Source organism: Bactrocera tryoni, chromosome 4 (genome assembly GCF_016617805.1).
Source record: "Bactrocera tryoni isolate S06 chromosome 4, CSIRO_BtryS06_freeze2, whole genome shotgun sequence".
NCBI lineage: Eukaryota > Metazoa > Arthropoda > Insecta > Diptera > Tephritidae > Bactrocera > Bactrocera tryoni.
Window position 1 is genome coordinate 30,027,002 of NC_052502.1, and position 24,561 is coordinate 30,051,562.

The following is a 24,561-nucleotide window of genomic DNA, read 5'->3' on the forward strand; positions in this document are numbered from 1 at the left end:
GTAGTTTACTAGACAAAATTCGATTTTTTAACTGATAAAAGACTTGTATATGTTGTATAGAGAACTATGTACAGACCACGTTGAAAAAATCGATAGTGCTCGAAGTTTCGGTCTCCTACGTTAAACAGAGATGATTGAATTGAGCGGCTATACTTCATAAGTCTATAACTCAAAAATTATTTGAGATAACAATTTAAAATTTTAGTGTGTTGTTATGAAAGGTATAACAAGTCAATTGAAAAATCTCCGGCCTACCATAGTGCACATTTTTTTTGCAAAATCCTTTTTTTTTTATTTCCTTCAATGGTAATACATTGATTTCAACGAACCTCCGACTTTTTGATACAATGTTTGTAATACGATCTGTGCTTTGCTTCAAAATAGGCCTCAGTTTCTGTGATCACCTTTTCATTCGATGAAACATTCTTCCCTGCAAGCATTCTTTTGAAGTCTGGGAGCAGGAAATAGCCTCTGGGGACAAGATCTGGAGAATACGGTGGGTGCGGAAGCAAATCGAAATCACACTCATGGATTTTTGCTTCACTCAAAATGATCTAATCCATAAACTAGTAATCCGACAGGTTTCGAAGGTTAGGGCAAACTAAAAATCATATGGATTTATCTAGTAGCGCCATCTATGTGTCAGGCTGGGGACTTTTCAATTGAGCTGTTATCCTATTAAAATACGAAAAAAAAAAATTTTTTTTTATTTCACACTAGCTAGTCCTCTTAATGCAAAAAAATGTCTTTACTATTTTCTATATAACTCTCCTCTCTGGTACAAACCTTCCATTTTTATTTCGCAATTGATTACTCTTTTTTCCTACAGGGTGCTTTAGCTGCATATACGTATTTACTTTTCACATATTGTTCACTTCAACGCAAGCTTATTTAAAATGTTTTAGTTATTTCCCATTGCACAACAAAAATTCGTACTTTTTGCCATTATGACATAGCGGAATAAACAACTAAGTAAAAATCTCACGAGCTAGTTGCTCTGCAAGTGCTACACGACATAAACAGCCAGCACCTCTCTCAATCTTCTCACCGATGCACTCAAGTACTCACATGTGGACATAAGTATGTACATATGTAGACACTTTTGGCCTCTCGCCGACACTATTGACACTTCAAACAAATAACAGATTCACTTGGTTCGCTATTTGTTGTGTGCGTCCATTCGCGTCGCTGTGCTTTCGGCTTGGGTACTGTTAGCCGGCAAAATTTATAATTTTATTTAATTAAACTTTCGAAGTGCTCACCGCAGCGTTTAATTATTATAATTAAATAGAAAAACAATTTACAAATAAGAAAATTCCCAGCAAACAGCAAAAATGATTCACGTTTCGCAGGATATGATTAGCAGTGTGACGGACCCAATTACGGGTGAGCTCGCCCATATACACCGTTTTACTTTGGTGAACGATGTCACGAATACGTATGTGCAGGTAAGTGCTTATTGACACATTTTTGAAGTGTTTCGTTTAGGTAGCTTCCACTTATGTATAAATGTATGTATGTTTGGCACATATGTATGTATGTATGTATGTATGAGCGCTCTCGTGCCACTTGTTGAATTTGCGATTTTGCTTGGAAAATTACTTTGAAGCAATGATAAGCGCACAAGTGCTGCAGCACACTTGGCATCTTAGTGATCGCCTTCTCCTTTGACCTTGACATTGCCAACTCGACGAATTGAGTTTAAGGGTTTTCACATAGGTTTGGTGGAATATTTGGTTAAAGATGACTTCAAATCTCCAAAGGTAATCTATTAGCGGTAGACTTTGTGTTGGTGCACTAGACGTGAGAGCTATAATCTTTATATATTTATGATTCGATGAAGATCTTTCTCAAATGACAAAGTTAGCTTGAAGAAGCAACATTTTGGATTAAATAAAAACTACTTTATCAATTGTTTTAAAACTGTAAGAGTATACTTATTAGGATGGGTCAAAAATCGCATAATTTTTATTTTGCTTGGTACTCTGAGAAATAAGTTCTTAGACACCTCTAAGCAAGTCTTTTCAAATATGAGCTGATAATTGTACGAAGAGAATCATCGGCTTTACTATAAAGTATATATATAAATGATCAGTATGCTGATCTGAATCGATTTAGCCATGTCCGTCTGTTCGTCTGTCTGTCTGTCCGTCTGTCTGACCGTCTGTATATATAGGAACTAGTCCCTCAGTCATTTTCCCTTCAAGAAGCTGCTCATTTGTCGGAACTGCCGATATCGGAGTACTATAACATATAGCTGCCATACAAACTGAACGAGCTTAAGGTAACAATATAATCTCCGAAAAAATTGTTGAGGTCGGATTACTATAACATGTAGCTCCATACAAACTGAACACATAGTTACTAAAAGAAATACAACTGTGAAGGGTAAATTAATTCGGTGCAGCCGAAGTTAACGTTTTTTCTTGTTTTTCATTGAGGTAACAAATTCATTGTCCTAAATTTTTTGCCTTAGGAATACACAGTAAAAATGTCGATGAAAAAATTAAATATTTTTGGAGTATCTTCTCCGATCTCCGACAACTTTAAAACAGATTCTCCACTGCTGCAAAAATTCCGAATTTCTTTGTTCATGAATAGGCGATATTAGACAATATTGTAAGAGGTATTATTGAACTACACAATAAAAATATTTTATTCAAAAAAAAAATTACGGAAATATCAAAGATCCCGTTGGCTACTTATCTGAAACGAAAAAAGGATTTTTTTTTTTTAATCAGGAAGCTTTTATCAAGCGCATAGTAGAGTTTTGAGAATTTCGAAAAATTAAGTTGTAGGCCTAGATTTTGTAAAAAGTGCCATTTTTACCTGAGTTTTTCGACATCAAAATAGTTAAACAACTGTCAAAATCTTTATCACGCACTTGAGTAATAATTGTCTATAAAATACGCTTTAGTTAAAAAAAATCGTTTAAATAATTTGCTCGAAATTGCCAGATAAAAAAAGTTAGTTTCGGGGAAACGAGTCTCAAAAAAAAAAACAAAAAAAAACCTACGGTTTTGCAAAAATGTTACAACTGAGCGAAAAAAACATCAAGATAAGGAAAAAATTTAAAATGTCATAAAAAACTGACACATACGAACGCCAAACCCTTTGAGAGTTTTACTATACTGACCTAGTACCATCACCCTGACTTGGAATTTCTCACCCCCCAGATTAGCTGTTGAACTGTGTATTAAACCAGTGAAACAATATTTTTTATTTCGATTGTTTAGAGCAATCTTTTTTTTTTAATTTTTTGAAAATTCTAGAGTTTACTCCCCATTTAAAGTCTTTGTATAGCATATGAGCAATATCAAGGTTTTCTAATTGAAACACTTTGCGAACAAATTTCAGCATTTCTGAAAAAATTACTTGGTTTGGCCAATTTGAAATATCAGCAATCGACAATTTCCATTAATTCTCTCACATTCTTACCACTTTTTATTGAGTTTGGACGCCTTGAACGCAGTATGCCATCTCGCTCGTGAGGAACCAGTGTAGTGTACTGCCGCCACTTTAAGTGTCTTAGTTTTAGTTTCCTTTATGTTGTAGATTCATTATAATTTTTTGTTACTTACAATCATGGTATAATGATAAATGGACTTATTTCCTAGTCATTTTGACCTGGATTCGTTCTCAGTTTCTCAAACCTTATTCTGATAGAAACGTCTATTATGAAAATCCATTAGCCTTGAGGACGGGATTCCACAAATACCATAGACAAAATATCTAAAAAATACCAATAAAATAAAAAATAATTAGAATTTGGATACCGTTTTTTATATCTTAATGTCATGGTTCTTGACAACCCATACTGAATTGCTGGTATAAGATCATCCGGCTAATATCGGGATTATTAATTTATGTAGATTTCTGCAATCTGATAATTTAAGATGAGATGGAGATTAGCCTTCTGCATACGAGCCTGGATCCGTGGCTTCAATTGCCTCCTGGCTGGCAGGACACGGTAATTTCTTCCGCTCTATTGATAAGATTATACCGCCTTTAATCTATGTACAGAGCCTCCTTCGTATTAAATAGGGGGTACCATGTGAAGGTGAGTTTGACATTTGCGAGAAATAGGCTATATGTTCGAATCACCAACCCCATTTGACTAATTTATATGTTAACTAATGGGCCATCTCCTTCTATCAAATATAGCGTAGTTGAAAAATGTCTAGAATCCTTGAAACGGAGCAGTTAAACAATAGGCTAAAACAAAATGTCGATTGTGGGCTGAGCATGTCCAGACATCTTACTTAAGTACATAAAAAATCGTCTACAAAAAATTGCTTTTCGTGCTTAGACTTGAACAAATTGTGTTGATGGCTCGAAGTTTAGATGACCGAGTTTCTGTTAGATCATACAAATTGTAAGCATTGATTGAAATATCAACGAAAATAGCACATGAATTTCCTTTAATTTATGCGTCTATCTGACTACATATCAATAACACCTTTTCGTATTTCTAAAATCCTAACCCAAAATTTATTTATTTGCCAACCGGCTTACTTGCCTATTCAATTTATATCCACATCAACAGTTGTTATGCCTTAATCCATCAAAAATATTCACAGTTTCATATATTAGTAACTGTCATTCGCCGCTTTCATTGTAAGCCCCAATCCCAAAATATCCATAACCCAAATATTAACAATGAACATAGACATAAGACAGCATATGTAGTCTTTGCAATAATACGACGAATATTAACATGTTGCAGCCTCGGCAATTTCAAGCAAACATTTATTGGACAATTGAGTATTAGAAACATGTAAGCAAAAGTAGAGCAAGAGATGGGTTTATGGGTCGATCGACCAACTGAACGACCGACCAACCAACCGACGCTAACTGCCGCTTGTCGAGGTAGTTAAAAGAGACATAACACAAAATGCCATTTCCGTATCACGAGTCGACTATTATCACAATGCACACCCAAACCCCCGAAACCCCAAGCCGACAGCGCAACAAATACCAGCTATCAATGACAACAAACGAACCGAAGACAGGCATAAGACATCAAACAATCCTTTTTCCTAAGCCTAGCGCACACACATGTGCCTCCATCCACGACAGCACAACACTCTATAATTTTGTCATGCCATAAAACGCCAAAGCAGCCGTTCAAACCACATGGCCGAGACAATGACTGGTACATACCTACATGGCAGCAATAACATTAATGTATCAGGGTCCAATGACCTCTTAATAGCAACAGCGACAATTGAGGCGTGTTAAGGGAGATGTTAAAACGGTTTTCGAAGAAGTGACAACGTTAAAGGCAAGAGCGAATGGGTCGTTTTCGGTTGTGAATTGCGAAAGTGTGGGTTGTGGGCTGTGGCATGAATTGAGAACCCAAAAAATTATATTGACACTATTAGTAGGGTTAATCGGCGAAAGTAACCCAAAAACGCTTTAAGTTTGCCAGCACTGCAAACAAAGCAATAAATATTCAAAAAAAAAAAGGAAATTCGTTTAAAGTCAAAAGGAGTGCAGCGAAATCAATACTTATTGAAAATATGGTCCGAGAAGGGTTGCGCAATTATCGAACTCAGTTTTTATATACTATTCCATTGGTGGTGATAATGACAGCGAGGACAGCATCGCATTAACGAGTTGAAGTAGTATAATACTGAGAAGGGTGAAGAGGTTGCGATTATGTAGGCCTCATACATCTACGAAATAAGTATTAAGCGCAAACACTGGAAACAAAAAAAAAATGTGTTGGATTCATAAACAATATTTTATTTTTAAGAAATCTGTGAATACATTTTTTAACGATTTAGCTATATTCAAAATATAAGATTTATTAATTAATCAATTTCTGTTGCCAAGATAATCGAAGTTTAGAAACTCTTGTAATATTCATCCTCATAACGTTTGTACTGGTTATTAACCATATGAATGTTTATGAAAATAAGTGAGTAACATACTTTGAAAGTCATAATAAGGAAGTCCAGGTAATTAAGAACAAAAGATGCGATAGATGGACGTTGAGTTTATAAGGGCAAACAACGGCTAATCTCGATTTTGGCACCACTACAAGTCCCATGGAAATAACTTTTCCATCGAAATAACTTTTCATGGGGCCTTCATATTAACACTTTTTTCACATAACCTCAAAATTAATGTCAAAAGTTCCAAAAACAAAATTTTTTGGTTCCAATTTTCAAAATTTCTTCTCTACTGGTTTAGAGCTTTATACTTAAGATGTATATGTAAGTGGGTTCTCAATACGTAGCATCAACATATCGATTGGCTACCGCTAGATTACTTTGCAACAAAAATAAGTTGAGGCTCACTTTTCTGATTATGGTCCGTACTGCCACAAATCGTATTATGGGCATTGACCAAAGTCTGCTTCCTTCTGCTGGGCGTAACCACCAGCCTTTGGAGCTGCGCTGTTTGTGTATAGTAGATACAGCAGTACGCAAGTATAGGTTCATCACTGTCACCCTTTGCTCCCACCATCGTAAAGTCGCTTATGGATCTATGATCATTATATTAGTATAGATTTTTTTCCTCAATATTGTCGTTCTCACCTTTTTAATCATGTTTGCGGTACATGTAGTGTTCATCTGCAGTACTTGCAGCTCCCGGTATCGGACCCTCAGAATACTGAGTTGATACCTTCTCCATCTCCTGTACAACAAGTGAAGTCGCCATAAAATCCTAAATACCGAGTTCCTTCTCCACTTCACCTTTCTTCAGTCTGTTTTTGTGGACATCGACGGAGTGGCGTTGCCTCAGGCGAAGGAAGACGCTACGACCTCCAGTTTTGCGTTTTCCCACAGGATTGGAGGCGTTCTGACAGCTTTTCACACCCATGTCAGCGATAGGTCATCTTTGTATTTCAGGATTTTGTCTTCGCTAAACTATTCTGCTCTATCAAATGAAGTCATGGGTACATTTGGCTCTGAGCTCAGCCTCGAGAAGAAGAGTTGCAATAGCTTCATCTCCACTATTTTCCCCCGCTCCTGCGATATCTGTTCCAACGGGTTACTGCGGTCGATGAGTGCCACGAGAAGATGTAATTTCGCAATCTCACTGCCTGCTTTGAATATAGTTGGCTAGTCGTTTGCGAGTTTGACGTTCAGCTTCTCGGCTATGTCCCTGTCATAGTACAACGTCCGGTGTGTTTAACCTGGGTACCTGCTGGCAACAGTTGTTGTTGTTTTAGCGGATGCCTAGAGCCTATTTGGTTAGTAAGGATTCGCTAAGTTGTCGTCGACGTCATTTAACGGGAGGACCAAGAAACGTGCTGTTTGGACAGGGTCGGACCAAAGGAAGAGGGTGTCAAATGAGTGGGGTTGGTGGGGCATGCAAAAAGGAAGGTGACCAGTGTCATGCGGAGATTGCACGCAGGACATATTTTAGATATGACGAGGTCTATTCTGGATAAGTAAGAGTTTAACCTGCTACCGTATCTAGAACGAAGCTGCGCAAGGGTCATACTCGTTTCTCGCGGCAACTCGAGCTTTTCGTCTGAAACGGGTGGTGGTTTGACTCCGGGTACGTCATTCGGAAGTTTGTTTAACGGAAGTTTGTTGCGTCTAAAGTCGTCGGCGTATTGTTTAATGTCGTCAACGTAATTGAGGAACGACCTCTTGATGTTCCTGGGAGCAGTTCCGCTCCAAGCAGGTGATTGCAGGGATGATTTCTGCGAAAGCATTTAACTGCTGACGACAGTCTTAACCCATAGCGCTCAAGAGCACAGCGAATCAAATCAATACGTTGATCAGCGTATCACGAGAGGTTCAATTTTCTGACTTCTTCTTCTTCTTCTTAATTGGCGTAGACACCGCTTACGCGATTATAGCCGAGTTAACAACAGCGCGCCAGTCGTTTCTCCTTTTCGCTACGTGGCGCTTACTGACTTAGTCAATTAAAAATACTATTTCGCACAAGGTTAGCCTTAACAGGCAGAAGCCTCTTCATCTTAGCACTTGCTTCTGTCAATAACGCGAGACACAGATTGAAACACTCTCAGTCTCATACCTTTAGTAAGGCATGCGTATTAGATCCAAGTGCAATTTTCTTTAAGAAAACAAGTACGAGTAAAGTATCTGCACTTGGCTTTATTACACAGGAACTATATAGTATATAATATCTAAACCAAAAACTTTTTATCTGCCTCATATTCCAATTTTTTTTTTTGACTAATCTAAAGAATTACTTCTTCCGGTGTAATATTGCAAAATCCTTCTTAAGCACAATCTTCGAAATCCACAGATTCAACAAAACGCTATAATATGTAAAATTTTCCTTATTCCACCACACGAAACCATATTTTCCACTACCAAATTGATGTGTGTCAGTTGATGCCGCCGCTCACGACCACCACAAGAAACCATGCAGATGCAGCACGTGCAACACAAAGCCTTCCGCCACCAGGCAAGGGTCTTAAGTTGGTACACATTCGATATGGCTCTTTTCCGCTGCAATGCATTAAGATCTGAATGTTTTCATTAAGTCTCTTCAGGATTTTCGCAACATTTATCCGAAATGTATCCTCTGATCTCTCATATGTATATATACGTGTATGCAACTGTGTGTATGGTAAGAGGTAGGAGCATATGTAGCGGTCATTAGTAAAGAAAGAAAGCCGAAAGCGTTCAAATAATTGCATATTGCGAATCTACGGAAGTTTTCGGAAGTGTTAATGTGGCGTGTGTGAGCAAAATATGACACAACAATTAACATGGTGCTCATAAATATATATATACAAATGCATATATACAGATATACTTTATGCAGCAGAAAATATGGTTCATTATAAAACTGTTTCGTCGTGTGGTTATCAAATTTCTTTGTTCATTGCAAATTGTTTCTTTGCTATAATTTCTTTCGTAAGGTTATGTTTTTTGCCGTTATATTTCAATAGTTAATACTATTAACACATTTAATTGTTTATATTTTTTGGTTTATTTTCTGCTCTAAATATTTAATTTATTTATTTATTTTATTAATTTTTTGTTTTTTTGCATGTTGCCTTATCACCGCTTTACTGTTCCGGGAATCGCATATGGAAATGCAAACTATTTGCTAATCACCGTTATATCCCTTATAAATCACGCAAAATGCTTTCAAAATTATTAAATATAATAAACTGTCATTGAAATTGCCGACGACATTTTCCGAAAACCAAATCTTAACCTTATATCTTAATAAAAACGTATCCAAATTTCTAATAAATTTACGAAAACGAAGGTCATATCTTATGGTGCCGCCATCTTTTCTCTCCGAATTCCAGATGAATCCGGTAAATTGCAAGACGTTGTTCTGGGCTTCGATTTAATACAAGGTAAGTGCTTTAGTACATTTATATTTTTATGCAGACTCTTCAGCCACATAAAGCAAAAAAAAAAATCGATCAAAAACATCCTTACACGAACTTGATTTTGATCGGCTAGTTTTTATTAGCCATAAGCTATTGGCGTTCGATCAGAAAAATTTCTTCGGAGGTTACGCTGTTGCCTAAGGCAATATCCTACGCCCAATTTCTTAAAGATATATCGTTGGCTTGTTTCTCAAAGTGATATCGTGCAACTCCCTCCTACTTATTGTAACGAAAGTGGATTCACAACTCACATTTTCTATATTTAAGTTGCTACTAATAATATACTCTAAGAGAGACTTAGCTCGTGTGCTGCACTCCGCATTGCTCCATTCCGAGTGATGGGCGTTCGCTACACATCCCAGAATCAGGGGCAGCTTATGTTGCCTGCAGTAACTATTCAGTCTATCCACAGCCTCTGGGATGGTATGGATACCTTACTTGGGATGTAGGCTGCAGCCAGGATGAAGCCCTTTCCTTTCCTGTCCTTGCACAACAACTAGGTCTTGTAGCAGGATCTCTGAAATACGTCCGTGTGGTAATTGGGAGGCAGCAAAGCCATTTGGATTCCCAGTTTTTGGATTGATCCCTCCTCCAACCTGGGGGTATTTGGTACCCCTCAGCATTATAGAGCTCGAAGGAAGGCGTTATTTGCCCGCTTTTCCATTTCGTGTTTTAGGTAGTCAAAGGCGTTACCTCTTCGCTACCTCGCCTGATGGTCGGGGTCTCGTCAACCAGGCAACGGCTCTGAGCCTCGCTACTTCGAACGCAGATTTGCCACCGTTGCGCACCTTCGATGCAAGGAAGACACTACGTTTCTCAGCTACCTCAGGAGTCTTCCCTCTCATAGGTGCCGCAAGTACCACTTTAGGTTTGCACCGCGCATGCCCTTCCTGTGAAGATCATCAAGCCCGCAGGAGTTATCGCCCGATGGTGGAGCAGACAATCGGTCCTCCCCTTTCCTTTTCTTCTTCCATTTACGAGCACTTCCGGTATCCGTTCGACGCGACTTCACCAAATCTGAGCAACTAAGCTTGTTGGGAGGAGCTTTGGTGATGCTCGCTACAGTCGCAGCCCTGCATTCCCCTCAAATAAAGGGTTTCCCACACAATGACCTGAATTTAATCGTTCAGTTTGTAAAACAGTTATATGCTATAGTATTTCGTTGTAAACAATTTCCTCATGAAGGAGATTGTAGCGTTGTAAATTTTTCGATCTAATGGATGTCTATGGGCAAAACATAGTAAGACTTTGTTCATAATTTTAAACTAAAAAATTAATAAGTGCGTCACACCTCGATAATCGAAGAAAATTGTGAACAGAACCTTGAGTTTTGACCAGTTTTAACGTAGTTGTTCCGGCTTCGGCTGACCTTCTGCTTCTGGGACGCAGCCATAGACTTATTGTCTATAATAATACGTTTAATAATATCCGCGTATTGTTTCGCAGACCAATCGTTCTTTCACTTTTGTAAGCACTAATGATATGTCAAAATAGTTTTCACTTATTCTTCCGATATTCCAATGATCTCTGACTGTTAGTCGGTGATTCTCAACACCGATTCCTTTCAAATTGTAAAATGATGGCATTCATTCAAACATTAAGATAATTTAATGATTTGAAAGCCACTTTTATGTTCTAGGCAGTTTCAGCTTTCGCGAAAATTATCCTTGCAGTTACCTGCTTGGAACGGAACCGCCTTCTAGCAACATCAAGAGATCATTCCTCAACTACGTCGATGACATCAGACAATATGCCTACCAGATTTCGGTCGCAACTCACTTCCGACAAGCACTGACCGCCAAACACCTTCACCGACTCACTTTCAGTGAATGGAGTGCTTGGAGTCAAACCACATCCCATTGCAGACGCGAGCTCGAGTTGCCGCGAGAATCGAGAGTAACCCTTGCCCAGCTTCGTTCTGGATAATGTAGCAGGTTAAACTCCTACTTATCCAGAATAGACTCCGACATTTCCAATATATATATGTCCGTGCAATGAGTCTCCGCATGACACTGTCCACCTTTTTGCATGCCTCACCAATCCCACTCATCTGAACCGCGTCAAAACAGCAACCCTTCCGTTCAATGACGTCGACGATAACTTTGACGGGAATTAGGCATCCATTAAAACAACAACAACGAAAATGAGGCGTCAGTCCCCATTTTCCAAGTGTAAAATGCTGCAGCTGCTTTCTTCACCCTATTTATTTTAGCTTTCGACTCAAACTCTACCACATACAGTAAAACTATTTCCATGAGATGCATTGGACTACTAAGAAAATTATAGTTTTTAGTATTAGACCTCACCTACACCAAATTCATTTTTGCGCTTGCTGTTGAAGTACTCCCGAAATTTGTTTCACAATGCTAACGGGCTTTTAGTCTTTGTATGGGTAAAAGTTGGCGTCCGGTCTGAATTCGTTGGCCCGACTATGGTAGAAACGGTTTAGTATCTGAAACAGCTGACACGACAAGTATCGAAACGAATGTTATTTTGATAATTTTTTTAAGAAAGATAGAAGCAAATGTTATTTAAGGACCATAAGCTTGAATAATAGAATCAAAAAACCTCTGAGAAAGTGTTACGAAAGAGTTTCCAAACATAAAGTCTTCTTGCACAAGGACAACGAGAAAGATGTCTTCCATTTCGTTCAAAAGCAAATATTCAAACGGAAATTGCAACAATAATCCGTACAACCTGCTATATTCTAAAGAGATATCGATAGAAACTAGACATGTCTTCATTTAGGTCATAAAGGAATTCAGCTTAAACAAGTGTTCCACTTTCAAGCGCGCCTAGGACAAATCTCCTTTAAAACCTATAAAACCTGAAACGCCACAATTTCGGAAACTATTAAACGGTTTTAAGCCAACGGACAAAAATCTCGCAAGAGGAAGGAATAAAGAAGAAGTGTCAGTATTAGTTACTGTCACGGATGCATGAACGCACATACACACACACATGTGTATGTATGTTCATATGACGGCATAAGTGTCACAAATATGCTTTGCACCGCACGTGACGTGAACACATTTCCCTTTAACAGCGTGGCAAATATTACACTGACACTGATGGCAAGCAAACAATGACACAAACAGCTTAAACAATGGCTGTGTTAAACAAGCAACGTTCCAAATGGTGGCGCCGGAGGAGCAGGCAGCTGCAAAAGGGTAAACCGGAAAAAATAGAATGTAGAGTCTACAAAAACAGCCGGAAGTACCGGATGCACACAAACACTTTGCCATCTGGAGTGGTCAGCTAAAGCCACGTACGTCCGTCTGTCCAGCGGTACGTTCACATACGAATGCAGCTGACTGTCTGTCGCTCTGTCTGTCTTCCTAAGCATGCGTGTCCTTTGCACCAACTGAATTTTTCCCATATGAACCAGCGTACGCAAGCCTGTTTTTTTTTATTCCTCGGCTTACTCACACTCGTTGTTGAGGGCCAATTTGGTGTTACCACTTGTAACGCTTCGAGGGTAACAAATTTCCCACTTAAGCGGAACTGACGCGTTGCAGCGGCGAAACGGAAGACAAAAGCAAAAATCGCAATTCACACCCGAGGAAAAAAGCAGAGAGCAAAGCAAACAATGACAACAGCAACTGTGGCCATAAAACAAAAACACTAACAATAGCACCAAAGGGCCGGCCGACCGTAGTGGCTCACAACTCGAGTGACCTCAGCAAAAGTGCGACCCGTCTGCGACCATAACCAGACAGAGATGGGGTCATGTGCCGGATATGGTATGTGTGCACTGGTCATCGCACTAAGCCACCGAATACTGCATTTTTGGTCACTTCATGTGCTTCGTGCGCTAATACGACGCTGCCAACAATGAAGACAACTGGCCACCAACGAGGGTAGCAAAACTCACACCTACATACAAACACACCCAAAAACCACTTGACCTCAAGCGGTTGTCTAGCATATGAGTTGAAAAAAACGCCTTCTCGGTTGTCACTAATGCCGCCTGGAGGTGGCCCGCCGCGTCTATATACGAGTACGTAGCGTCCGAGGTGACGTCGGATGTCGGATGGCGGATGATTGTAGTGGTACTTGGTATGCAATAGTCACTTCCGGTAAGTCTGTTGCATGCCACAAAAACAGCGACAACAACAAACTCACTCTCGCATGCAGACACACTTCAGCAGCTTTACCAGCTGCCAAACCAAAGTGAGAGCTTATGAGAGCCACGGACGTCAACCCTGCGCTGCTAAGCGAATTAAGCGCCCCTTTCGTATGGAATTTTTTGCGGTCGCACATATATATATATATATATTCTTTGCGTTAAAGAGCTTATGCTGTTGGTCATTTGGATGCTTCAGACTAGGTGATAATATTCATGGGGTTCCTGTTAATTTTGAACAACCAGGAGTTCCAAAGAAATTTGGCATTATGACAAATTTCGGGTCCTTAAAAAAATTCCAAAAAAATCACTCACAATCATCACTTAAATTGAGAAACCTTTGAAAGACTTTTACTGCCTATCTTGTCTGGGTCTATTGTCGAGCTCAGAAAAAATTTTACTATGAGGAATACATCACTCATGCTTTCCTACGATCGAACAGAACATGAAGATTAATGTTTTTCGTACTTTTATTCCGCTATTTTTGAAACTTGTGAATCATATGTATCTTATCATCTGATTAATTTAATTAACGTATTCTCCTCACTTCTCTCCATTCAGATTACGAAGATGAAAGTAATCCGTACTTTGGTGCCACCATCGGACGTGTTTGTAATCGCATTGCAAATGGCCAATTCATGATTTACGACAAAGAAATTCAAGTTAGTCAAAATCACGGTGACCATCACTTGCATGGTGGCTCTATTGGTTTTGATAAAGTGGCATGGAATCTGAAGGAAGTTCATGAAAATGGTGTCACTTTCTGTCATCGTTCACCAGACGGTCATGAGGGTTACCCTGGTGAACTATTTGCCACTGTACGTTATACACTGCACGATGATAATACTTTGCGTATTCATATGACTGCAAAAACAACAGTAACAACCGTGGTGAATATGACAAATCATTCGTACTTCAATTTGGCTGGACATGTGAGTATTGAAAGTGTATATGTATAGATATTAGTTTAATGTGTGGTGATGCCAAAAATACATCTTTCGGGACGAAATCAGAAGAGTTAGTGGCTTGGTCGGCCAAAACTGCCTACTACGCAAGCCATATCCCGGAGAGAGGAGGTTCTTAAAAGGAAAAATATTAGTGAATTGTACGATAACTTTAGTTATCCATATCAGAAATGTGTTAGTGTAGCCGGATTGCGCCATATACGACCTCAGAAAAGTAAATGATCATAATAAAGTTGTGATTGCTTGAGTCAGTATTGTCTGAACATGCATCAAAGATAACAACAGTACGTGATCTTAAGGTCTTCAATATAGACGAAAATACATGGCGGACGGCTGAAAATGTGGATAATGGTTGTTGTTCTGATACTATAGCTGCCAATCATGTGCGATGTAGGTTTCGACGTTTCTGTTGCAATAATATTGATGTGAAAGATATACCTACCGAAAAAATCGATTAAACAATGGATATCGTCAAGTTCTCGTATTGTCATTGAATCATCATTATCCACATCATGTCATGCGATGCCAAGCGCTAAACATTGCACCAAACACCATCTAAAACTTTATATTTGAGAATGGATTCAAATAGACGTTCGATGCATAGGCACCAATGGAGGTGCTGAAAATCTGAAAATCTGCTACATTTCAACAAACTTGATCCAATTCTGATGTGGATGGTTACTGGTTATAAAAAGGGAGTTATTTATGACAACATCAAGCGAATTGCGGTGCGCCAGCGCAACCGTTGCCAAGTCAGCATTAACAGTCAGTAAGGTTTTAATACGGCGGCGAAGAACTGATTAGAAGCAATCATCAGCTTCTTTGTGGAATATTGTCGGAAAGTATGTCCGACGATTAAAATTTTATTGAGCTCTGCCCAATCCACAAAAAGGGAGATCTTACACTCTGCGCTAAGAAACGTGATATAAGCCTCTTCAACATCACATGTAAGGTTCTATCGAGCATACTGTATGAAAGAAAGGGAAAGACCCCTCGTTCGATTGAGGGTTTCCGACAAGGCGGTTATCGGGCGACTTCTTCAAACTATCACTGGAGAAAATAATTCGAGCTGAAGAGAAGGTACAATCTTCTACAAGAGTGTACAACCGGGCCGTTAGTTATGCTTTCTCCAGGTTGGACAAAGAAAGAAGCAAAGGGGCCTGGTAGTGAACGAGGGCAGGACGAAATATCTCTTGTCATCACACAAACAGTCGTCCCTTTCGCGACTTGGCTCGCACGTCGCTTTTCACATTGTTCGGACTGAGTAGGCAATTGACAAGTAAAGTCCTTTTTCGACGAACAAAGGCCAAATTCTTCAAGTCACTCATTGTCCCCGTATTGCTATATGGTGTAGAGACATGGACGATGACAACATCTGATGAGTCGGCGTTACGTGTTTTCGAGAGAAAGGTTCTGCGAAAGATATATGGTGATTTAAACAGCGGCTGCACTGGCTAGATCATGTCGTCCGAATGGATGAAAACACTCCAGCTCTAAGAGTATTCGACGCAGTAATCGCCGAGGGAAGCAGATGAAGCCCTTTTCTCCGTTGGAAAGACCAGTAGGAGAAGGACCTCGAAACCTCCAATTGGCTCCAAAAATTTAAAAGGAAAATCGACTGGCGCGCTGTGGTAAACTCCGCAATAACTGCGTAAGCGATGTATACGTCAATAAATAAGAATAAGAGTAAGGTTTTACTATGTATTTTGAGGAAATTGGCAAAGGAACTTTTACTATGAGCTGCTATCTTACGCCCAAACCTGTAATGTGAACGATTGGACTATCTGAAGGAAAAAATCCTACAAAAGCGTCCAACCACAGCCAAAAGGTGAAGAATTGTGATCTATAAGGACAACGCCTGGCCACACATCGATAGTGAGTCGCCAGAATCTCCGGGCCTTCTTATATAACCATCCTATAGTCAGGGCCTGGCACAGTGTGATCATTATCTGCTGCTGCTTTCTAACGGGATTGATTTTGTCAGTGAAATGTACGCCTCAAAAGAATCTTCTGAAAATCGACTGTCCCATATTATTTCCAATAGAGAAAAAGGTTATTATGAGAGTAGCCTTATGAAGTATCTTCAAAATGGCGACCAGTTATCGAACAAAATGGGGATGGAGATATATTTGATCTAAACCGAAGAATATTAACTATGTATGATGAACAAATTTCATACGCCATTGAAAACATATTCGTCATATTTCTGAGTTTAGACCTATAACAACTTTAATTTATGCCAGTAACTTGTTCGTTTCGACACTCTATAATAATAGGCAAAAATATCAGGTTTTGAGACTTTATCAAATCGAAGCGGATGCTAGGGATTCATAAATCGTTTTCAGAAGTATTTATTTTTTATTGATTTCATTTCATTGATCAGAGCTTACTGAGATTAATCTTGATTTCGAGTTTAACGATTAAAAATGTAAAATCACATTAATTATTTATTATGCCTTTTTCAGGATGCCGGCAGGGAGGCTCTTTACCAGCACACTGTATCGATATACGGGCGTGATATAACGCAAACAGATAACTATTGTATTCCAACCGGCATATATCTGCCTGTCGTTCACACTGCCTACGACTTTCGGTGCGGCGAAAATCTGGGTCGACATATACGCCAAATTGAGGATAGAAAATTGGGTTTCGATGACAACTACTGTGTGACACGGGACGGAGTGAGTGAGAATGGGATCGCTAGAGTGGCAAAGTAAGTTTAGCAATCATATTACTAAGGATTGTACAAAATTAAAAAAAAAACAAAAAAAAACTAAACAATAATAACAAAATATTATCATTTAATATGAGAGAAATTTAATTACTTATAATTACCTGAATTACAAAATCTTTCGCTTCGTCTTCCTCCGTCTTCACAGGGTTGTCCACCAGCCGACTGGTCGTTGGATGGAGGTCTATAGCAACCAACCAGGCGTGCAATTCTACACCGGCAACTTTCTGCCAGATGAGCGAAAGGGCGAGGTAAGTCAATGTTTCTTTAATAGCAAAATAAAAATATTTTCGATTATGGAAGTGCAATATTTCCATATAAAAAGTGGGTATTAAATGTATTTAAGAGCTTACATCGGCGTTATTCTCACCACACTCCCTCCCCACAAATGCCGCAATATTTTTCACTCAGCCAACCAAATGCGCCAATCAAGCGCAGCGAGCAATTAGCCGTTTTCTCTTTATGTAAGGGGAGAACTTTAAGACGGGGTCGGTTCAAAAAAAATAATAATAAACATCATAGTGCTCAAAATACCGTTGCAGTTTTATTGCAAAGTTACTAAGCGGAAAACGGCTTTGGTTGAGCTAAAAGCAATGCAGTGAACTGTGTTGAATTCTTCGTGGAAGTGTGGGCAAGAGTGAGGTGTTGTGTTTCTGAATGCAGAGAAACATGAGTGCATCAATTTAATTGAATGGTATAACAAAAAGAAAAATATCTAACCGATTAGCTGATGTGTTAAGAAACGAGTACGGAAGCAATTGGTTAGGGTGTGACCAAAGATTTTGTTACTCTTAAAACTTGCCTAGCTCAATGGTGGGGAATTCTTTCAGGTGTTGCCAAAACGTCATATCAGGTCAATTATAAAAATGAAAATCGTCACAATTACAGATAAATGCGAACTGAGATAATTTTTGAAACGATTTCACACCTTTTCAGCATCAAAATTAGTAAACCTAAAGAAATTTGTTAGTTTAATTTAACTTAAACCGATATATATGGTAAAAAGTATCGTAGAAAGAAATCCATTATTTTTGCATTAAATTAAAGGACTTAAACATAGTTAGAATGATCCCTTTTTAGGCCAAATATGCACCGTTTTTTTCAACAAATTGCTGTCATTTTGAAGGTAATTTCATTATGCTACTCTATACAACTCTGGTCCTTCGTGAGTAAAAAGCTGTGGCAATTAATCATCAAAAATATCCATTGGGACTTTTCACCAGTATCACCATTCGCCATAGAAACGAATATGAATTGTCTTAGCATTGTTATTATGAAACAAGAAAAAACGTTAACTTCGGCTGCACCGAAGGTAATATACCCTTCACAAGTGCATTTCTTTTAGTAACTGTGTGTTCAGTTTATATGGAAGCTATATGCTATAGTAATTCGTTCTGAACAATTTTTTCGGAGATTATATTCTTACCTTAAGCAGTAATTCATGTCAAATTTCGTGATGATACCACGTCAAATGCGAAAGTTTTCCAAGCCCTTGATTCCGATCGTTCGGTTTGTATGGCAGCTACATATATGCTATAGTAAGCCGATATCGGCAGTTCCGACAAATGAGCAGCTTCTTGAAGAGAAAATGACGTTTGCAAAATTTCAAAACGATATCTTAAAAACTGAGGGACTAGTTCGTATATATACAGATAGACGGAGAGACAGACGGACAGACGGACATGGCTAAGTCGACTCAGCTTAACATACTGATCATTTATATATATACTTTATAGGGTCTCCGACGCTTCCTTCTGGGTGTTACAAACTTCGTGACAAACTTAATATAACCTGTTCAGGGTATAAAAAAGCTCAGATTAACCGATTTTCGATCTAACATCAGTTATAGATTCAGTGGTCCTCATTTCCGGTATCTTGTGGTTTAATTGTTTGTAATCCGATTTGAAAATTTTTTGGATAAGGGGTGTCAGATATGACGGGTATCTTTACAATAAATCTTGTTTCGATATCTTCATTTAGGCTTAATTTATGTTGTACACAGTATAGGTAAAGGTAAAAAAAAACTATAATAAAGGAAGACGGAAGACGTAGACCAATTTGGCTGACATAATTAGCTGCTTATACCCACTTTAGCTTAACGACATTTTTTAGTCTTGGCAATTGTTAATTTCAGCCCATCTATAACAACGATCTCCTCAAAGTGACAAAGAATATTTGCACTGCATATCATAAAAGCTAATGGACAGACACACATAAGAAATCCACAAGGCATGAGCTGATTATTTTCATCATAAAGCTCTATAACTGTCTCAATTAGTTTCAGGTATTTCAAATATCCTAACTGTTAGCTGAACAAAACTTTTTTACCTTGTGGAAGGTGTTGCGAGGGATAAAAATGGTAGCGAGTAGCAGTGCTCAGGTGTTTACAAACAAAAATTTTAATTGTTTGTGGTGTTTACTATTAAAATGAGGTAACTCCAAATCACATTTTTGTACTTAATGTTGTAAAACTTCATTTGAAACTAATACCTATAAATGATAAGATGTTATATATTATAGTTGGAGTTAAAAATTTGTAACTCCAGTCACACGTAGTACATATCATTGTGATAAAAAATTCTAGAAAATATCTTTGGTTTAGAAATTAATTTCGCCAAGTGTAATTTCTTCTGTCTAGTTATATTTTATTTCTTTTCTAGATAGGTTTTCATATATTTTATGAACATAAAAACTTTTTTGTCGTATATTTAGCCGAGTTTACAACTGTTTTCTTTCTTTAAGGAGTGTTGTTTTCAGCGCACAAACCTGGCGAGAGATGTTTCGCCTTCTCACTTTAGTTTGCCTTCAAACGAATGTTTTTTTTGGCTACCCAGGAGATACTTGGTCTAAGACCGGAAGTCATGAGCTGCTTGAGCCATATGTAAAAGAGTCATTTCTGGCCATTCCCAAGCGAATAGCGCTGAGAGAATTCTTTTCACTAGTGTAAACTTCTACACATAACTTTGTCCTTCACCTTTCGGCTTTACCTTTGGAAAATTAATATATAATATTATATATTAGCTAATTTAATACTTCGATAATTAAAGCTCATGAGAAACATCCCTCCGAATATATGTATATTTCTCTTTAAGATTGACGACCAACTTTACAATTGGCCTATATTCCTTCCGCATCAGTTCAAAAAATGAGAGAAAAATAAATAAATTAATAAAAGATAGAAAACATGGAAATTTTAAAATGAAATGGATAGTTTACTCGATTTTTTTTTTGGTTTTGGGAAAATCACCAAAGTATAATGCAGCAACGGCAGTTGGATTCACCCAACAGAAATGAAGGAAGCTTTTTAGCCTGCTAACTTGGCCTTATACCTCAAAATAATTTTTTAAAGTCTTCTAAATGCTAATTTTACCATAAAGTTTTATACTTGTATTATTATTTTGGCTGAAAATGCTCTAACTATGTAGACTGATGAGTCGTTGCTTCAAAAGACACATATTTTCTAATAGAGATCGCGTCTATAAAAGTAGACATGTAATAAATCAGAAAAAAATTAGGTTAGATATCTAGAAAGTAGAAAGTTTTATTACAACTATAAGGTTTGGCTATTATTTGGCAGTTTGAGTTTACCATAAAGTTTTTAACACCCAAAAAGAAACGTCAGAGACCCTATAAAATATATACCATACATAAATGATCAGCGTTAGGAGCTGAGACCATTTAGCCATGTCCGTCTGTCTGTATACACGCGAACTAGTCGCTCAATTTTTGAGCTATCAATGCGAAATATTTTATGGCAACTGTATGCTATAGTGATCCGATCTAAGCAATATCTTTGAATGTTCCAATATTTCCTTGAAAAATAATAATTGTCGAATTTCGCGAAGATATCTCGTGAAGTGAAAAAGTTTTCCATGCAAATATTTGGTTCCGGTAGTTCAGTTTGTATGGCAGCTTTATTCTACAGGTTAGTCAACCGATAGCGGCGGTTCCGACAAAAGAGCAGCTATTTGGAGAGAAAATAACGTGGGCCAATATTAAGAGCGATATCTCAAAAACTGAGGGACTATTTCTCGTACATGTTGTAGAGATATTCGAATAGATGGATTTCTACTATTGTCTTGGAACTTTTCTTCTTCTATTCTTACATAAAGATTTCCGCGTTAGCTACAAATTAATCAAAAACGAGGTTTCATAGCCTAAAAGTATTAAACCGAGTCTTGTGGGTAACTTTAAGACCTTTTTTGGATTAGTTGCTGTTTTTTTTATTCACATGTGTGATCCATATTAACAAAATTAGAGCAGAATTTGATGAAAGTCTGTCCCAATAGTTTTTATTTCAAAATGTTTACCTAAAACCAGCTGCAAAAATAAAAACTTGCAGGAAGTTAATTGGAGTTACTTCATTATTAAAATGTATAGCACATTCGTAGGAGGCAAAGGAATGTGGAAATCCACAAACCACAACAATAAAAGGCGATAAGCCTCAGAATTGTAAAAAAAAAGAAATCCAGCAACAACTATTTAAGTACAGTTTTACAGAATTTGCCTGTTTGTTGTTGAAATTTCTATGCATTGTTGTTTGCCTGTTTACTTTGTGTTGCTCCTCCAATTTAGACTTGCATATACAAACATTTGCATATACTTACGCACACATACATATACCTAGGCATCTCACGCTTTAATGGCGCACTCAATTAGCCAACGATGTGGCAGCAACCGCAATTGAGCAACTTTCAAAGCGCAAAGCAAATTTTCAAATGAGTTCGAGGCAAGCACAACTTTATTGAATGTATGCAAGTGTGAATGTGTGTACGTGCTTACATATGTGCATGTAAATGAGAATAAATGCACATAAGCATTTCATGAGTTTATAAACAAAATGTGTACCAGCTAATAACTGTGTATGTGTGCGTTGGTGTGAGTGCACGGTGCGCGCTCATATAGTGTTGCCTGCTTGTTTGCCGCTGACCACTTCGTTGGCAGCATGAGTGCTGCCAGAAAGTTGAAAACTTGCACAAAGTGTTGTTTGATTTGCGCATTGAGGAACGCAGAACAACAATAATAACAATAATTCACGCCAGTGCTGGCAAATAAAAATGCAAACAAAAAGCTTTGCGTTGGGGGAAAGCTGTAATAACAACAAAAGCAAACAACAATAGCTAACTGAAGGGGGAAAATGGAATTCACAGTAAAATAAAACAGTTTTGAGCTAATGCTTGCGTTTCTACATATAAAGCGAAACCGCAGTGCCATAATAATAAACGTTTCAAAATAAAATATAAATGATAAAGCAACAACAATTAAGCTGAAAAACTGACAAACAAATTATAATCAATATATGTATGTATATGGTAATATAAACACAAATTTTAAAGGTTAGCATTGCCATAAAGAAAACACCCAAGGCGTATACGCAACTTTTTTGTAAATGTTGTGCTTCCATTATTCACACTGCTGTTTTTTTCGTTCCGAGTTCATGAGACAAGTGAATTTCCCTTAAATCGTTTTCTATCGTATTCGATTTTTCACTTCTCACCTTAAGTTGGTCAAGGGTATGTTGTGTCAGCTTGTGGAGAGCCCTGGAGGCATTATACAAAAGACTTTCCACTAAAGTACGTATGATTTTAACGGTTCAATTTTAACCGAAACAAGAAAATATGTTAACTTCGCTTAAACCGAAACTAAAATGCCCTCCATGAAAACGAAAAAAATCCTTACAAGAACTTGATTTTGATCGGCCAGTTTGTATGGCAGCTATATGCTATAGTGAGCTAATCTGAATAATTTCTTTCGATATTACATTATTTTTATGAACAATAACTCATACCAAATTTGATGAAGATATCTCGTCATATGAAAAGTTTTCCACACAAAAACTTGAATCCGATCATTCAGTTTGTACGGCAGTTAGGTGCTATTGTGGTCCGATATCAGCAATTCCTTCAAATAAATAGCTTCTTCAAGGGAATAAGGCTTCTGTAAAATTTCAGATCTATATCTCAAACACTGAGGAACGTTAGTTCATAAATCGACATAAATAGTTAAATCGACTCAGCATGTTACGCTGATCATTTCTGCATATATATATATATACTTTGTAAGGTCTCCGACGTGCTCTTTTGAGTGATGCAAGTAGCATAGATCACTTAATATACACAGGGTTATTGTTTACAAAGATTTTTCGTTATTACTGTATAATGAGAATACTGCTTCAAGAAAATTTTTCTTAAGCCCAAAAAAGCATATTTGTAGAAAATCAGTATAAGATTAACTAACCTCATAAACTACGTTAAAAGGTCGATTCGGTTACAAAAGCCTTACATAGTCCACCGAAAATGTAAGTACCGAAACGTTTCAACTTCCGTTAACTTGCTAAAATAGGACACTGAACAACAACTTTGACAACTTGTGTCCAACAAGACTTTTAACCTAACCGCATAAATTTCTGTTGGGTATAGTCCAGTGAGAACTTCTACGAAAACTATAAGATGAACCTAGCAAGTAGTTTAGTGGAATTCCTGGTCCAGGCCAAAAAGAGGTCACAATAGCACAGAACTTGGTCGTTGACCAGCGCTTGCTAGAACGCAAGTGAACTATAGAGGTCAAACTCGTTCCCAATTCGATATAATTGAGACAAGAATGCCTTCTAGCAAGCTCATCGGTTTTGCAGTTTAAAGCGATTTAACTAGAATTGACCTCAAACGAGTCTAATAATTGAGTAGTTTGTTTTTTTTTTTTATCGTGAAGACGAACATTCCTTAACTAGCTTTAAGCGCACCTTGAGCGAGTACAACGTTAGTATTTCTGCTCTGCTGTCGCAGTGAGTTCGGAGCTCATCGTATACCACTATCTTAATCGCAGTCATTTCTGCTGAAAAAACACTATAGCGGTCCTTACAAAAAACACCCCTTTCCCTTCTCGCTTCGACTCATCCGTGAAAAAGCTCACTGCACTTCTTCTCCAATGATTTCGATGCTTGGGTTCCAGAAAAAAATTAGTAAGAGTTTCCTTTGGGTAACAGTGAACTAAGTTTTCTGAGATGTAGTCTAGCCTTGCTAAGGGATGCTGAACATCAACCATTCGAAGACGACCATCGTCCTGTTTACTAGAAAGAGGTCCTTGCCTGGCCTCAGGAACCTAACCTTTGTGGGCACTTATGCTTTGCAAACGGCTAACTGGTAAATCCTGGGGCTGCAAGACACCAATTATCCGGTGGTTGTACACCATGGTCGTGTCACCAACTCTCACATAAGGAGTGATGGCTTGGGCCTCGAAAGCATCGCAGACTTCGATAGGACTTCAACTATCGAATCCGCAACGACTCGCCTGCTTAGGGATAGTACAATAAAATGGTATACCGACGGTTCGAAAACGTGGAAGGAAATTGGTGCAGGAATCGCAGGACCACGCACCAAACTCTCCATACCTATGCGAA

General features: G+C 38.1%; 1 protein-coding gene across 1 annotated transcript in view; it reads left to right on the top strand.

Annotated features, from left to right (window-relative positions):
- The first annotated feature begins 1,157 nt into the window (after positions 1 to 1,157).
- LOC120775168 (galactose mutarotase-like) overlaps positions 1,158 to 24,561 on the top strand; it is a 32,739-nt gene continuing 9,335 nt past the window's right edge. Inside the window, exons 1-5 of the mRNA XM_040105219.1 lie at positions 1,158 to 1,448; positions 9,214 to 9,307; positions 14,031 to 14,401; positions 16,900 to 17,147; positions 17,314 to 17,416. Of these exons, the coding sequence (XP_039961153.1) occupies positions 1,335 to 1,448; positions 9,214 to 9,307; positions 14,031 to 14,401; positions 16,900 to 17,147; positions 17,314 to 17,416 (930 nt within the window). The 5' untranslated portion in view covers positions 1,158 to 1,334. The remainder of the gene's footprint in view (positions 1,449 to 9,213; positions 9,308 to 14,030; positions 14,402 to 16,899; positions 17,148 to 17,313; positions 17,417 to 24,561) is intronic.